The following is a 17,506-nucleotide window of genomic DNA, read 5'->3' as shown; positions in this document are numbered from 1 at the left end:
TTATGACTTAAAACAACAAGAGGGAAAACTTATGTGATTTATTAGAAGGTTTTCATTTTTTAGCGTCTCTTGATAAGTTAATTTAAAGATTATTCTTAATAGTAATAATTTTAAGAAATAAAAAAAGAATATTTAGAAGCACTGCAATCAACCATCACATGAGAATAAGGATTTTGAAAAATAATTAAAATCATTTGTATATATTATCTTAAAGTTCTACGAAGTTCTAAAATTTAAATAGTGATTAAAAGGAGGAATCTGAAATATTAATTTGAAAAACAGATAAGAAAGCAACGACTTGATCGCTCATAGCCCTAACTAGAAACCGAACACAGTCAAGGTTCTCCACTCAAATTTTCCCGGGAAATCCCGAATCTCGAGAAACTCGACAATTTTCCCGGAAATCCACTATTCTCGGGGAGCACTTTGATCTGAATTGAGAGTCTTCAGAAACAGATGTTTGAATCTCACTTTGGTTTATTTATAACTTGAACGAAGCTCTTATTGAGCTTGATTTTGTGGAGAATTGTTGAAGGTTTGGCTATCCCGGACTTTGGAGAGGAATGTTGAGTATGAAGTTTGGGCGTGGATTAAAATTGAGGTCGCGCCGTGTTGTCCAGGATCGTGTCGTGGGGGCTGCAAAGGCGATGGCGCCGGCTCCGGCCGAGATCGGCGGATCGGGGCAGAGTCCTTGGGTAAATTTGCCGCCGGAACTGTTGAGGGAGGTGTTCGCGAGGGTGGAGGAGGACGAGAATAGTTGGCCGTGGCGGCGGAGTTTGGTTGCCTGTGCCGGAGTCTGCCGGAACTGGAGGCAGATCATGCAGGAGTTTGTGAGGACGCCTGAGGCTTCTGGCAAATTGACATTCCCAATATCTGTAAAGCAGGTAAACTATGAATCTCCTAGGCTCTGTTTGGCTGCCTATTCATAATGTTTGTTTTGGATTTTTGTTTTTACTTCAGCGGTTTTAGATGCAACACTAAAACGAAGTCTAGAATTCCATGTGTATATATATTTATGTATATATATATATTATTTTGATACGAATTTGGTTCTTCATAGCTTCTAGGATAAATTTTGGTTTTTGTCTAGTTTTTAAGAAATATCATGTATCCTGTTTCAAAAATAGTTATTTGTGGTGTCTTCTGGGGACAGAAAAATATAGAACAGATGCCGCAACCAAAATGAGTTGCTCTTGAATTTTAGGCATTTTCTTTGTAGTGGTGATTTTGGTTATGTCCATAATTTGGTTTCTTCTATGAATTTTCAGCTGTAGGATTAGTGTTTTGCTAGTTGAGCTGATTTTGTGTAAAAGAGAAATTATGGGTTAGGAGTGCAAGAAATGAGATGAACTATGGCTTGTCCATAACTGCGTCTTCTAGGCCTGTAAAAACTTGTGATGATGAAAAAGCAGTTGTAAAGGAAAATACCCATTTTCATGTCTAGGCCATCAAGACTGTGATTGATGCATTATTATTGAGGGAGTGTCTGGCTTAGTGGTTTGACCGCTTTTAGCTATCTTAGAGTTTTTAAATGTTGGCTAGCTTTTTAGAGTTTTATGTTTGGTTATGTTAAAATAGCTTAAGCGCTATCTTATTAGCGTTTTTGAAAGCTATCATCCACCAACTTTTCTTAAATGTAGCGTTTAAGTTAGCTAAAAAACGCTGATATTGACTAAGTTAAAAGTCGATTATGCCCTCAAATACATCTTGTATTTCCAACCAACGCCGTTCAACATGGTCAAGCCATCAACGCCGGAACTGCCCTTCGCAGCTGTTTCCAATGCCAGTCGTTGTCTTCCTCACGCTCTTCACCGGAAGAAGAAGCTTCGAACCCCCCCATCTCTCTCTCTCTCTTCTGGGTTCCAAATCACCGAAACCAATCTCGCAATGGGTTTTGGGTGAGGCTTCACTTGATTTTTTTATTTATTATTATATTTATATATATGTTTGAACATGTATATTTATTAACTAAAGATAAATTTAGCATTTGTATTATCAAGTTTATTATCAATTAACTAATATATGCTATAATTTGTTACAAAATACAATTAGTTAAAATTTTAATCTAAAAGTTGCATTTAAGAAATTTTATTTGTTAAAATAAACAATAAGTTTTTTGGTCATTTTTATAACTTTTGATAGCTTATATAAGTTTTATTCCACCAAATGCTTAACTACATAACTAACAGCTTTAAGCATTTTTTATCCAAACACTTTATTAGCTTAAAAGCCTTATAACTTAAAAGATTTAAAAGTTTTTAAAGCAAGAGAGTTTAAATGCTCCTAAAAAGGGTAAGCCAAACAGGCTCTGAATCTGGCAAAATCATTGTATGCATTGTTTTTTAGCGTTACATTTGAAGCTTTAGACTGGTAAAATTGCTGGTATTTTCAGAAAAAAGAAGTGTATGTAGTGCTTGTGAAGATACTGTTATTTGGGATAATGTGGGATGAACTCGTTACCAGTTAATGTGTCTACTTATAAGTAGAAGACAAGGCATAACGCTAGAATCACTTTTAGTACTTACTAAACACTATTCTGAATAACCAGACCTCTTATGCCAACACCATTGATTGGGTAATTTAGTAACTTGGTTTGTGATCTCTACTAAAGCTACCATGGGCATTCCAGCCTAGCTTTAGCTTTGATATTTTGAACAATTTATCCTTAGCTTGTCCTAGTTTCTGTTGACTTTTGATTACATCTCTCGAGCAATCTTGCTCTTTTCATCCAACAAAATCCTTCTAAGCACCACATTGATGAGTTAGCTTTCCTCAGGCTTCAATGAAGTATGAATGGGATAATTATAGTATTCTAAGCTAAGGAAATATTTTTTGTTTTAACAGTTCCTGGGAACTTTGCATTCCATGTATTCAGTATCAACTGATTGTTTTAATTTTCAGCTTGTGTATCATTATAAATGTTACCTATTACCTGCAGCCTGGACCTAGAGACTCTCTCCTCCAATGTTTTATAAGAAGGAATCGATCGACTCAAACATATCATCTATACCTTAATTTGACCCTAGGTAAGTATATATTATCTTTGTTATGCTTACTGCTATGACATTTACAAGGGGGCTTTTCTTGTCAGGCAATTTAATTAATCACTAGTTCTCTTTTTCATTATAAATGGGAATTCACAGGAAGCACGCCTATTTTTCCATAACTTCCTTTTTGGAACTGCAAACTTTATTTTCTCTGATCTCGTGTCAATCCATATGGCAGCACTAGCTGATAAGGGGAAGTTTCTGCTTTTAGCACGTAAGTTTGGGAGGACAATGTGTACAGACTACAACATATCACTGCAAGCTGATGACACATCAAGGGGGAGTAGAGCATATATTGGAAAATTAAGGTGCTTCTTGAGATCTATCGGGCATAAAAATTCCTAGTATCTTTCTTATCTGGGACTAAAATAATACTATTCTTTTTCTTTTGGGAAGATCAAATTTTGTAGGAGCTAAGTTCATAATATATGATGGCTTACCACCTCATTCTGGTGCCAAAATGATGAAGAGTCTATCCACTAGACTAATGAGATCAAAACAAGTTTTGCCCAGAGTTCCTGCCAGGAACTATCAAGTGGCTCACATATTATATGAGTTGAATGTGTTGGGATCCAGGTAAGAAGAAGCTAATTATCTAGTTTTATCAATTGTCCAAATGTGGCCAGTATGATAAAGATTTAATGAGATTGAATTGCTGTGTGTGTGTGTGTGTGTGTGTTCATAGGTGTTGGGAAAAAATATGTGTGGAATATTTTTCCCTTTGTGCAGAAATAAAATCTGCAAGCTCAACGAAATTTTATTGATAAAACAAATACAAAAACACTCACAAACTTGGCTTTTGTTTTAGCCACTCTTAACACAATAAACTCGCTAGAGTTTATTTCCTTCTCACACCCAATTTCTCTTTTCTTTTTTGTTCTCTCTCTCTTGTTCTTACAAATGTAGACTCATACATCTATTTACAGTAGTCATAAGTCGGTTAGTTTACTTAACCAACTAAACAAGCCAACTCATAGGAAGTTAGCTTCCTTGGTTTTTCTTAACAGCTATAGCTACTGCCAATTCATTTACTTAACAGCTAAGAATATAGTTGTTGCCAACTCATTTTCTTAACAACTAAGGTAGTGTTTGTAAAATGAGCAAGATAAGGGAGTATCAAAATAAGATTGAAAAGCTTTCTAGACTAAGATATGGAACAATCAAGATAAGGTTGGAAAAACATTCCAAGATTTCTATCAGATTGTTTGTTAAATTTTTTGAAATCTATTGAAAACTATATTTTTTCTTTTCATATGTTTGTTAAATGTATGTGATAAACACCAAGATAAGGGGTTTTTTTTTTATCAAAATATCCCTGTTATCAAATTTATCAGTAACAAATTTATGATTAAAATAGTGTTTTATGATTAACTTGAATTGTCAACAAAGAAAATTTAAAAATATTATTTTATTTTCTAAATCCATGTTCAAAAATAAATTCGAAAGACTCAGAAAATAAAAATAATTATTAGTGGAATTACAATAATTCCACCTAGATAATAAAAAATTTCGAAAACATATTTTTATAATAGATAATAAAATATAAAATTGAATAAAATAATTTAAAAAATCGATGAAAGGAACTTGTATTAGATAATAAAATATATATATAGAGAGAGAAATTTAAATTTTAAAAATCGATGAAAGGAATAATGTCATTTAAATTTTAAAAATTGCCAAAACATATGAGAATTTAAAAATGTATTAGATGACATTAATTATAAGAGTTAAATAAATAAGTTCTTTTAAAACCAAGCTTATTATAAAAATAAAACTTAATAAATTTACATTTTAAAAATGTATTAAATAAAATTAATTATCCTAAAGGGGCATATAGGTAATTTAGAGTTATCTGTAAAATATCAGACAAATATATTTGGCCTAAATTTATCTGGAAGGGGGGGGTCAAATAAATTTATCTTGAAAAGGTCAGATAAAATGTCACATGAGGCTTTTTTCGGAGAAGATCAGATAAATTTAACAAATACGTTAGAAAAGACAAACATCCGAAATGCTTCCCATATCTAACCTCCCCCCCCCCCCCCCTTATATCTTGGTTAACAAACACCACCTAAGTAAGAATATTCTAGAAGACTAACTATGAAGTTTGGTTTAATTTTCTATCAACCCTCCTTAAACCAAACTCTTCTTACTTCATCATTCCTAGCATTTCTTCCGCTTGAAAAATACATCAGCTTTAAGCGGCTTTGTAAAGATGTCTACAATCTGATCTTCTGATGAAAAATACTCAATTGTGATTTCCTTGTCTTTCACTAGGTCTCGGATGTAGTGATGTTTAATGTCAATCTGTTTGCTACGACCATGAAAAACTGGTTTTTTTGTCAAGGCAATTGTTGTTTTATTGTCGCAGTAAATTTTTGTAGGACCATTTTGTCGATGCTGCAACTCACTAAGCATTCTTCGTAACCAAACTTCTTGAGTAGCACAACCCGTTGCTGCTATGTATTCCGCTTCTGTTGTTGAAAGAGCAACTACTTCTTGTTTCTTGGATGACCAAGAAAATATTCCTGAACTAAGGTGAAAAGCAAAACCTGAAGTGCTCTTTTGGTTTTCAATGTCACCTGCCCAATCACTATCTGTATTCCCAACAAGTTCCACTTTGCTAACGTTTGATTAGAAAACCCCATCATCAAGTGTACCTTTAATATACCTCAAGATACGTTTTGCAGCTTGCCAATGAGATTGCTGTGGTGAATCCATAAATCTGCTTATAATTCTGACTCCGTAAACAATGTCGGGCCTCGTTGTCATTAAATACCTCAAGCTTCCAACAAGCCTTCTAAAATTGGTTACATCAACCAATTCACCGCTACTATCTTTCATAAGTTCCAACCTTTCTTTAATTTCTTCAAAATATCTCTCTCATATTTCTTTTGTGAAATAAATGTTTTTGTGTGTCTGCTTCACCCCAATGCCAATAAAGTGAGACATTAAGCCCATATCTGTCATCTCAAACTGAGAAATCATAGCCTTCCTGGATTCTGCCGATAGTTTTGTATTATTACCCGTGAAAATTAAATCATCTCAAAATAATCAATACTAGGCTTTTGCTTGTATCCTTTTACCACTAGTCTTGTTTTAAAATGTTCTACTTCTCCATTTGGTTTGTATTTTGTTTTGTACACCCACTTTACTCCAATTGGCTTCTTTCTTTTTGGAAGAATAGCTAGCTCCCACGTATTATTTTTCTCAATTGCTTGAATTTCTTCATTCATTGCTTTAATCCAACGATCATCATTAACAGCTTCATCATATGTCATGGGATCACAATCTGCAAATAAGACAAAATGAGTAACATTTTTTTCACTATCGTCATTTGGATCATTATTTGTACCAACTTCATAGTCTTGTAAATAAGTTGGTGGATGATGTTGTCATTGTGGGTATCTAGGAGGAGCTAATTCTGAAGTTGACTCTTCAGATCTTTCAATAGAAGTTTGCTCTTTATTTTGATCAATTAATTCAACTTCTTTGTTCACAATCATTGGAACTGGCAACGATCTCTTTTCTTCTTCTGACCAATCCCATCTTGTATCTTCATCAAAAGTAACATCTCGAATGATAATCACCTTTTGAGTTGTTGGATTATACAACTTGTAGCATTTTGTTTCCTAACTATAACCAACAAAGATGCATTTTTCTGCTTTGTTATCAAGCTTCTTTCTCAACTCATCTGGCATGTGTGCATACGCAATACAACCAAATACTTTCAAATGGCTAAGGTTAGGCTTTCTTCCACTCCATGCTTCTTGAGGTGTTTTATCATGAACACTTTTAACAGGACACCTGTTTAAAATATAAACAGCAGAAGTCACTGCTTCTTCCCAAAAACTTTTTGGTAATTTCTTATAATGCAACATATATACTTCTAACCATATCCATGATAGTTCTATTTTTCCTTTCTGCTACTCCATTCTGTTGAGGAGTGTATCTTGCAGTCAATTGATGCTTAATTCCTCGTTTTCTTAGGAAATCATCACAGACTATATATTTAGTTCCCCTATCAGTTCTTAATGTTTTAAGAGTATGACCACTTTGCTTTTTAATATACACCACAAAATTGTTGAGTATATTGCATGCATCAGATTTTTGCTTCAAGAAATAAACCCATGTCTTTCTACTGAAATCATGAATAAAAGTAATGAAGTATTTACTATCTCCATTAGAAGGAACCTCCACATAGCACAAATCTGAATGCATGAGCTCAAGTGGTCTCTTAGCTCTCCATAAACTTCTTTTAGGAAATAGATCTCGATGTTTTTTTCTAATACTACAACTTTCACATATTTGATCTGGAACTTGAATAGCTGGCAAGCCTGAAACCCATTTTTTATCTGCAATAAACTTGATGCTTCCAAAGTTGAAGTGCCCAAGACACATGTGCCAAAGCCAATTCTCACCTACAATTGTTGAATTGTAGCATGAAGGAGTATCATACTTGATGCTCATCGGAAACAATCGATTATTTGACATCTTTGTCTTTGCTATTATGCCCATCTCTACGTCATTGATGGTACAACATTGCTTGTTAAAATGCGAGTCATAACCCTTTTCTACTAACTGTCCCACACTTAAAAGATTTTGACAAATGTTGGGTGCATAAAATACATCAGAGATATAATTTAGCGACCCATCCTTCAATCTGATGGCAATCTTTCATTTTCCCAATATTGCTGCTTTTGAGTTATTGCCGAGTTTGACAGTGGTCTAAAAGTTCTCATCTAAGTCAGAAAATATTTCCTTTGTCCCACTAAGATGATTACTACAGCCTGTATCTAATACCCATTGACTATCATTTCCATCAACAACGGAATGACTAGTTACCAATACAGTCTTTGTATCATCACCATTTTCTGCTACTTTGGCATGACTTTCTTTATCATTTGAAGTCTTTACACGACATTCTCCACTATAGTGACCATACCTTTTACAGTTATGGCACTGAATATGGGACTTGCACTTAGATTGAAAATGCCCGTACTTTTTGCATTTGTAGCACTGGATATTGGATTTATCTTGAGAAAGTCATTTCTTCGTTGACTTGAATTAATTCTGGAATTCCTTCCTCCTCTGTTTCTGAAAATCTGACCTCGTTGATCATACTCCATTTTTCTTGAAGCAACTGCCTCATTTTTAAGGTTTGATTGAACTTTTAATGCTTGCTCAATCATACTACCTAATCTTTCATTCATCATCCACATTTCACGTGACTCCAGCGAAGCTTGTAGATCATTTAGCGTCATTGTGCTAAGATCTTTAGACTCTTCAATGGCTGTCACCACGTAATCAAATCAACTAGACAATGTACGCATGATTTTCTCTATGACATCTTTCTCTGTTATTTTGTTGCCATTATTCTTCATTTCATTGATCAATTTTTCTATTCGTTAAAAATAGTCACAAATGCTCAATGTTTTGAAAATCGGACTGGCCTATTAATTGGGTCACGGGTCAGTTGGTCCAACCGGTTGGACCGAAGTGGTCCGACTGGATGATGTCATATATATATATATTTATAATTAAATAATATATATTAAATATATATTTTAATATATATTTAAAATACTAGTGTTTTATATGTTATTATGAGAAATGTTATTATAAACTAATATACAATTAATATTTTATATATAATTATTATATATATTATTAAAGAATTAATTAATAATTAAAATTTTAAAAGTGATTGATGGAAGTGATAAGAAAGTTGAGGAGATAGCTCTACAAGCGCAATGAGAAGGGTTCAAAGAATGCCTTACCTCTCTTTTCCCTCTCTCCCACTCCTTCCCTCACTGTCTCTCTCTGTCCCTCTCTCTTTCTCTCTCTCACAGACCCACCCACCCATGCTGTTGTCGGCCCCCCTTGTCGCCCTATTGACCGTCGTCGCCCCTCCCTCTACCGTTCGCCGTCACCCCCTCTCGGCCCAACCCCAACGTCGTTGCCCCCTTCCTTTCTGTCGTTCACCGCCACCCCCCTCTCGGCCCAGTCCCGCCATCGTTGTGCCCCCCTCCGCCACCCCCTCAGGGAGATTATAGGTAAGTAATCTTATTTATTGCACACATTTCACACTGAATTTACACAACTTGGTATCAATTGCATGGCTTTCTATCACAGAATGGCACAAGAAGGACCATTATCGTAGTTAATGGCAATAGGAAGGAAGAGGCTTTGGAGATTTGGGCACAGTTAAAAAACCGGGGTCAACCTGGTTCCTGGTTCACCAGTCCAATCAGATTTTGACCGGGTTGGAAGGCATCTGGTTTTTTAAGCCAAACCAGACCGGATAGGCCACTGGTTCCCGGTTAAACCGGTCCGACTGGCTGATCCGGTCCGGTTTTCAAAACATTGCGAATGCTTTCATTTCTTCCTTGCTCTATTAGCTCGAACTGTCTTTTTAATCCTTGCAGTCTTGTTCGTTTCACAGGATCTGCACCTTCATAAGTTTTTAGTAAAATATTCCAAGCCTCTTTTGCTGTCTTGGCATGAAATATTTTTTTAAGAACTGTCAACTCAACAGATTGACAAATTAAAAGCAAAGTTTTTTCAATGAGTGAACGATCGCGATCTAGTTGTTTTTTTGTGGCTGACTTCTCTTCTTTTGATTTTGTTGATTCAGTGAAACCTTTCTCCAAGATTTCTCCATAGCCATTGCTTTTCAAACATAACCATCAAGTGTTTCCACATAGCAAAATTATTTTTTCCATCAAACTTGATGATTGTTGCTTGTACCTGTTGAATTTGTTGTGCTCCTGTACTTGAAGCCATCTTGTTATTGTGTATGCCAGTTTAGATCGGACTTAGCTCTAATACCAGTTGTTGGGAAAAAATATGCGTGGAATATTTTTCCCTTTGTGCAGAAATAAAATCTGCAAGCTCAAAGAAATTTTATTGATAAAACAAATAGAAAAACACTCACAAACTTGGCTTTTGTTTTAGCCACTCTTAACACAATAAACTCGGTAGAGTTTATTTCCTTCTCACACTCGGTTTCTCTTCTCTTTTCTGTTCTCTCTTGTTCTTACAATTGTAGACTCATACATCTATTTATAGTAGTCATAAGTCAGTTAGTTTACTTAACTAATTAAACAAGCCAACTCATAGCAAGTTGGTTCCACCTGTTTTCCTTAACAGCTAAGAATATAGCTGCTGCCAACTCATTTCCTTAACAACTAAGAATATAGCTGTTGCCAACTCATTTCTTTTAACAGCCAAGCAAGAATATTCTAACAATAGGGCTCCCAAAGGAAAAAATTAAAATTATGGAGGGTAGCTTTTTCTTTTTCCAAGTCATTTTCAGTGTTGTCGAAACTCAAAATACTACATATGCATATTCCGTTGGATTTTAGCTAATTTTGTAGCAAACAGGGGTCCAAGAAGAATGCAGTGTGTCATGGACGATATTCCTGCTGCTGCTATTGAGCCTGGGGGTGTGGCTCCGACACAGACCAAACTCACTGGTAGCCGCATAGATTCATGTCCATTGCTTCTGATGTCCCATTCAAAATCAAAGGTGTCCCCACAACATGAGGCTTCCCGATCAAAATCAAGCTGCAGAGAAAATTTTCTTCATGGTCCTTCTACTTATCAGATAGATGGGGCGCTGGTTTTGAGAAACAAGGCTCCTAGATGGCATCAGCAACTTCAGTGCTGGTGTTTGAATTTTCATGGGCGAGTAACAGTTGCTTCAGCGAAAAACTTTCAGTTAGTGGCCTCTGCAGAGAATGGGCAAGCGGGCCCAGAACATGAAAAGATAATCCTCCAGTTTGGGAAGGTAGGGAAAGATGTCTTTACAATGGATTATCGTTACCCACTATCTGCGTTTCAGGCATTCGCAATCTGCCTTAGCAGCTTTGACACAAAGATTGGCTGTGAATGACAAAATAACAGGTATGAATCCAGTTACTCTACTATTTCCCTTTATGTGAAACGTTACTTAGCATGCAGTTAGTGGTAATTAGGAGTAGGTTGATTAACTGATCTTAATTGCCAGTGCCGTCCTGGTTTATTAGAAGTATCTGATATCGGCCCATTCCCCGAAAGTTGCCTTATTGGTAGAGCAACAATGCTATTGTAAATTAACCAAGGTTCTTTGAAGTAAATTCTGACACTCCATTACATAATTGATTTCTTCTTTCTTAATGTAATAGTATCTCAAGAAACCTGATCTCAAACTCTCAGTTTACCTTGTAATAGAACACAATTTTGATGCCCCTATTTTTATTTTCTATTTTGTTTTTGTTCTAGCAGTGAACTTTCTTGGACCTGCCCACGTTCGGCCCACCGAGCAATGTAAATCCCTAAATATCTGCAACCACCAATAAGCTTCCTATATCCTGACTATGCTGATTGTCAAATGATCATTATACCTGCATGCTGAGTTTAGAGTGTTCCTTGAATTTGCATCCTTGTTTTTGTTCTTGTCTTGTTTTTCTTCTGTTAATGATGTGCTAAATATGGGTCGTTGTACCGAGGAACCGAAAGCAGCCAAAAATGGTACCGATTGCATTGAATGTTGAGATGGGGATGACATGCAAATCTTGTCGATCATGGGGCTTTCGCCGGCGTCCAAGTGCAGGAAAACGTTGGAACACAGAAAAAGCGCCAAGTTATGGATATTGTTGGTTGAGAATTACTTAAACTCTGTTTGGTTTTGTACATAACAGCACAGGCTTTCGTTTTGATAAAACAAGCAATATGTAGAAAAGAAACCTTGCAAGAAAATTTGCTGTTTCTACAAATACATATGTCCTTGATCATGGGTCATTCTACAAAAATCTGCCCAACAGCCAACGCTAGCTTGTGGATGGGCTGGTTTCCTCACTTCTCATACTACTGTACTGTCGACTGTTGCATGGAATCACTGGTATTATTTTTTGGTTCTGCGATTCCAGATTGCAGTTACACCAACAAAAAATGAAAGAACAAAGGCTTTGTTTGGTATTGCTGTGTGGTGAAGGTAATATTAATAAAAGTAGTGTTAGTAATTGATGTGATGTCGTGTTCATTAATATTAATAAAAAATGAGTAATGAGTATTTGGTTAATATTTTATTATTAGATAAATTACAAACTCTCTTGAAGTTTAAAAAATTTACAAGAATCACTGAGAAATACCAAAAGTGCCTGAGTCTATTGAGGATGGGATTAGTTTCATTGGAGAGAGAGAGAGAAAGAGAGTTATTGTCTCTATCAAATCATTGTCATTATCTTATTGTTCATATGATTTTAGATTTAAAATAATTATTTAAATTTAAAAAGATAATAAACTTAAATTACTATTTAAGTTCATTGTAAATAGATATAAATTCATTAGGTATAGAGAGATTGTTATCGTTGTCTCACTTGAATTATTAATTATTACTATTGATATCAGAGAGAAAGAAATAGAGAAAAGACTTGAGAAGAAAAAAAAAAGAAAAATAAAAAAATATTTTTAAATACAAGAGTATTTTAATTATTTTTTAATATTTAATGAAAGTTAACTAATGGTGGAGGAAAAGTTACAACATGACAAAATTTCAAAGCTACTCACTAAATTTTTTTAATATCATAATTTTTTTATAATTATCCTAAATCTTAGAAATATGGCTTGTAATTTTTTCTTTATTATTATTTTGTAAATGTGCAAATAACTATAAAAACATCAACATTTGAAATAAAGTTGTGAGAATAAAGAAAAAAATGAGTATTTATTAAAAATCTCACTAAAAGTTGAGGTGTTCTTATAAGAACAAGCCAGACACGGAGCCGGTTGAGCCAGACATGCAAACTATATTTTTTATTGGCTTGAAAAGCAATCCTGTTGAACCCAGTTCCGAGCAAACAGAATAGACCATAAGAATAGGAATCCTGCACTTCTACTACAGCACATAGACAAACTAGAAAGTCCTTAATCCAAGTGGACTCCCTACATATACACACTCATTTGACATACTAATTATAGATTGCAATCCTCTTATGTACACTAAATAAATATTCTATCTGGTCAACAGATTACACAGCCCCACATAGTGGGATAAAAGCTGGATATGTTGTTGTTTTGGTCAACAGACTAGGCAGCTTGCATTTGGAGATCAGCAGCTTCTACTTCATCACTACCAGCCATGTCATCCAAATTTAAGTCTGCTTGATTTAGGCTACGGACGAAATTAGTGAATGAAGGAAAATGCACTGGAGAGAAGAAATAAGCTCCCATCCTCTGGTACGTGAGCAGGTTCACCACCCTATTTTCATCCAACAGATTTTTCTTGATCTGTTCAAAGCCATTAGGAGGAGGAGCTCCTCCTGAAACCGACGAATTTTCGCCCCAAACCTCGACTCCTCTCTTTCTGCAAGCTGTTGTGATTTGTGAGAGTAATGACTCGGGACTAGATGGAGCTTCACGAGGCTGGTATTTGTCTGACAAGTCCATTCCAGGCAATATCATTTTGCATGAATTCCTGGCGAACATCTCCACGACTGCTTCATAGCCATCTCTGTTGTCCGTGTTATAGAACCCAGCTGTTAGCTCAGCTGGGTGGGAACGAGTTCGGTTCCAAGAGTGAACGAGTGGGACCTTGCCGGACACCTTCACTGGAGTGTCACCGAAGACTGAGACGGCGAGGGACAGTAGGCGATCGCCATGCGATAGGAGCTGGTTTGAATACCAGGACAGAAAGAAATCTCCATATGGAGTCTCCCATGACCCTCCATGCTCTTTGACAAAGGTGTTAGAATTTGGGGTCTGGTCATAACTCGGAGCATCATGAGGACCGGACAGACCCCAGAGGGGGTTCCCGGCTGCTTCAGCGTGCCGCTTGAGAAGGTTAAGCATATTCTTGTCATAACACTGGAACTCTCCGACCCCACGAATATGATTAGTCCTTGCTGAATGGTGGTGAGAAGGGTACCTAAGCTCGCCACCCGGTCCTAAACCAATTGATATTCCCTGCAAAAGCACGAGAAAAAAGCCAGTGAGCGTCACAATAATTAATGATCGCAAAGGGGATATGTTCAACTAGACAAATCTAGGTACAGTTCTCCTTACCGTAATGGTAGAATCCAGATAAGGAGAGAAGGCGGATTTAAAGCTCTCACAGAACTCTTTGTAAACTTGGATTGGAGTCTTCCCATCAAGAACAGATAACTCATCCACAGCCAATGATAGGCAATCTCTATACTGCTGTCCTGAGCGATCTGTAAAGAAGATACTAGTCTGACTTTTTCCAATCCGGGAAACCCATTCAGGGAGAGGAATTTTGAGCTCTTTCGAAGCATGGAAGCAGAGTGAGATGTGGAGCTCGAGACCTGCTTTTTGGACCATTTCAGCCAGTGCAAGGTAGCCCGACCATTCATACTTCCCCATGGCTTCTCCTTCAACTATTCCCCACCATACTGGAAGCTCTACACTATCCACCCCCAGTAACTTCAAAGCTCTCAATCCAACAGCAATTGCTCCAGCATGGTTTATTGTACTACTCCCAGAAACTGCATCAGCTGGCAGGCCGACAGATATCCTTGCTCGATTATTCTGTAGGTAGAAAATTGAGAAAACAAAAAATGGTATATTTAGTTTTGTTTCTTAAAGACTTACACATGCTTTGTATTAAAAACGAAAGAAGGAAGATAAAAATCATGACATGTAAGATCTGAGTTCGAGTTAACAAATTAAATTATTCTGACAGTTTTTTCTTCTCTTTTTCCTCTTTGTTAAGCAAAATATTTACAAAAGATTGCACATTAGAGGGGGGAAAGCACCCTGAACAGAAGTCATGTTACTGGTTTGTTGGTGATCACATGATAGATCTCTTTCCAACTATTTCCCAGAATCAGTTTACGTCAAGGGAAATAAGTATTTGAACAATTAACTTTCTTGTGATTCTAATCAGGGATTGTAGATTGTAAGGCATCAACCCAATAAATTAAAGTTCATTTGAGGAATTAAAGTTCATTTGAGGTAAGCCCAAAAGTATTAGACTGTAATGGAATGGAATTAAAATGAGTGGAATGGAATGGAAAATCTTTCCTCCTCGTCTGGGAGAGAAGAGGATGGAAAGTACCCTCTGCTCATTTAGGAGAGCTATAAATATGTATGGAATGAAACATTATTAAACAACTAAAGTCATATTATTAAACCCTCATAATAGATATATATATATATATAGGAATTTTATAAAGTATTGAAAATAGTTCTGACCATGCATGATGAAACAAATTTCCACCCATTTCATTTCCATTCATTCTCACCCAATTTAGGGGAGACAAAAAATGGTGACTTGAAGAAGATTTGACGGAAAGGGTTTCCACCCAATTCCATTCCATTTCATATCCTTCTTGATTCCATCCCCTGTGCCGAACACACTGAAAGGCTTTGTTTGGGAGAGATTTAGTAATTGAATGTAATGTAAAATATTTCTCAAACAGAGAGTAGGGGATGGAATATACGAAAATATTTCTCTCTGTTTGAGAGAGAATTGAAAATAAATGAAATGGAAGGATATTAAATAATAAATAACTATTACACCATTTTAATCAAAAAAATTAGGGTGATTCAATAAAAGGGAAATTTTGAAATTTAAAAAAAAAATTTAAGGTTGTCAAAATACAAAAATAAGTTTTTCATCTATTTCAGTTTCATTCATTCTCCCCCCTATAGAAATATGGAAGCACTTTCCATCGACTTCCATTCCATTCCATTACTAACGTCTCTCGCAAATGAGGACAACAATCCCCCATCTATTTCCATTCCATCCTCCTCTCTCAAACCCACTGTAAGGAAAAAGTGTTAAAAATTGTAGAATAGAATAATCTGCCTAAAGAGTGTGTAACACTGCCCTTAAAGGTAGATTCCACCTTCTAGGGCAAGAGGTTGGACCGGCTACCCCCCAGGATATGACAGGCCTTCAAATTGGAGGAACAACAGAACAATTTTAACCAGCAGAGAAAAAACACGAACAGGAACAAGCAGGTGGAAGAATTGGGTCGTTGGATGAATTTGTTGAGGTTGTTGAGGATGACAGAAACGAGTATTTATAGACTGGTGGCCATATAGGAGATTTCAGTTACAAAAGGAGGAATAAAGAGAGAAATAGTGCCATAACAGCCATATTTTAAAGGCTGTAACATCTTTGAATTTAAGGGATATAACAGCTATAGAATAAAGGCTGGTAGTGGCTGTTAAAGATGATTTCAAAATTCAAATTCTGAAAGGTTCTTCTCTTAGCAACGTGTGATTGCTGGTCTTTTAAAATACCTTACTTTGCACAATAAAAAAGTCTATGCATGTCGTCCTTACAAGAAGAGTGAAGAAATCCTATAAAGAGCTACGGTTTTTTTCACATAACAAAACTAATACGAAGACAAATATTCAAGAAAAAAAAAATCCAATAAAAACGAACTGTTCTTCCATTTTTACAATGCTGCCAAACATATTTGTGCTACGTCATATAACTTAACAAAAATTGTCCATATACGCTTGCACGGATGTAAGTCTGCATATCTGTAAGCGTATATTCTAAAAGCAGAGGAAATCAAACACGAAAACTCAGATTTTTCTTCTCTCTCTTTATTTCCTCAACTTTCTCAGCAACCAAACAGGGTAAATATCCAAAAATTGAAAAGTGAGAGAATAGAACTTACCGGCATGGATCTAGGACGGCAAGTCGACGTTTTCCTGGAAACGTTATCAGACACAACCGCTTCTGGTTGGGCGGCAGCTTTAAGGTAGAGCCGAACCGCCGATCTTTCTGACCATCCGATGGGTTGACCAAAGCCAATATTTGACTTGCGATTCACGATCTTGCGGCCCAAATTACAGAACAACGCTATATCTCTATGGGCCAAATCGCCCGCTATCTTCGCCTGAGAGCTTCCGATCACCGAAACCTCCATCGAAGATGTATATTACAATATAAATCTCTTCAAAAATTGAGATATCTAAGAACCCTAACCGTAGAGAAAAAAAAAAAAAAAAAAAGCAAACACTCGACAATCAGAGGGGCAAAGCTTGAGACACAACAAAGTTAAGAACGGAAAGGCCTAAAAATTGGAGATTAATGAAGAGAAACGAAGCAGAAGGAACGGAATTTTCGTTTTAGATTTCGGTTTCTGGATAGGGATTCGTGGAGTTTAGGTGATAATCCAGCCGGGAGGGAGAAAGAGGGAGACGGTGGCATATATATAGAGCTTTTTTTTTGTGGGGGAAGGAAGGAGAGAGAAAAACAGAGGAGAGGATAGAATCAGAGTGAGAAAAAGAAAAGGTGTTCAATTAAGCATCCGCCACGTGTCCATCTACCAGAGCTGCAAAGTTCACCGCGTAATATTTTCTTTTCTCAATATCTCAAATATATTTTAATTTTAAAAATAAAAAATAGTATCTAAAATATTTTTATAATTAATTGTAATAGAAACAATAAATATATTATATTTTATAATATTTAATCACTAATAATAATATTTTAG

General features: G+C 36.0%; 2 protein-coding genes across 3 annotated transcripts; one reads left to right on the top strand and one right to left on the bottom strand.

Annotated features, from left to right (window-relative positions):
• The first annotated feature begins 276 nt into the window (after nt 1-276).
• LOC127812150 (tubby-like F-box protein 3) lies at nt 277-12,050 on the top strand. 2 transcript variants are annotated; one of them, XM_052352485.1, is made up of 6 exons: nt 277-884; nt 2,939-3,026; nt 3,226-3,355; nt 3,444-3,623; nt 10,434-10,955; nt 11,550-12,050. In XM_052352485.1, exons 1-5 carry the CDS (start codon nt 564-566, stop codon nt 10,942-10,944), a joined length of 1,230 nt encoding a protein of 409 aa, XP_052208445.1. In that variant the 5' UTR covers nt 277-563; the 3' UTR covers nt 10,945-10,955; nt 11,550-12,050. The 2 variants fall into 2 exon arrangements, with proteins under 2 accessions (XP_052208445.1, XP_052208444.1); XM_052352484.1 differs by having other exon boundaries at nt 278-884; nt 11,553-12,046.
• A 768-nt stretch (nt 12,051-12,818) lies between these two features.
• On the bottom strand, nt 12,819-17,220 carry LOC127811704 (inactive beta-amylase 9). Its single transcript, XM_052351831.1, has 3 exons — nt 16,685-17,220; nt 14,094-14,576; nt 12,819-13,994 (listed from the first exon to the last, which is right to left on the bottom strand). The coding sequence occupies exons 1-3, from the start codon at nt 16,934-16,936 to the stop codon at nt 13,119-13,121; spliced, it is 1,611 nt and encodes a 536-aa protein (XP_052207791.1). The 5' UTR covers nt 16,937-17,220; the 3' UTR covers nt 12,819-13,118.
• Between the last annotated feature and the right edge of the window lie 286 nt (nt 17,221-17,506).

This window comes from Diospyros lotus, chromosome 10 (assembly GCF_014633365.1).
Source record: "Diospyros lotus cultivar Yz01 chromosome 10, ASM1463336v1, whole genome shotgun sequence".
Classification (NCBI taxonomy): Eukaryota; Viridiplantae; Streptophyta; class Magnoliopsida; order Ericales; family Ebenaceae; genus Diospyros; species Diospyros lotus.
The sequence above is the reverse complement of the archived record's forward strand: the minus strand, read 5'-3'. Positions and strand labels throughout refer to the sequence as shown.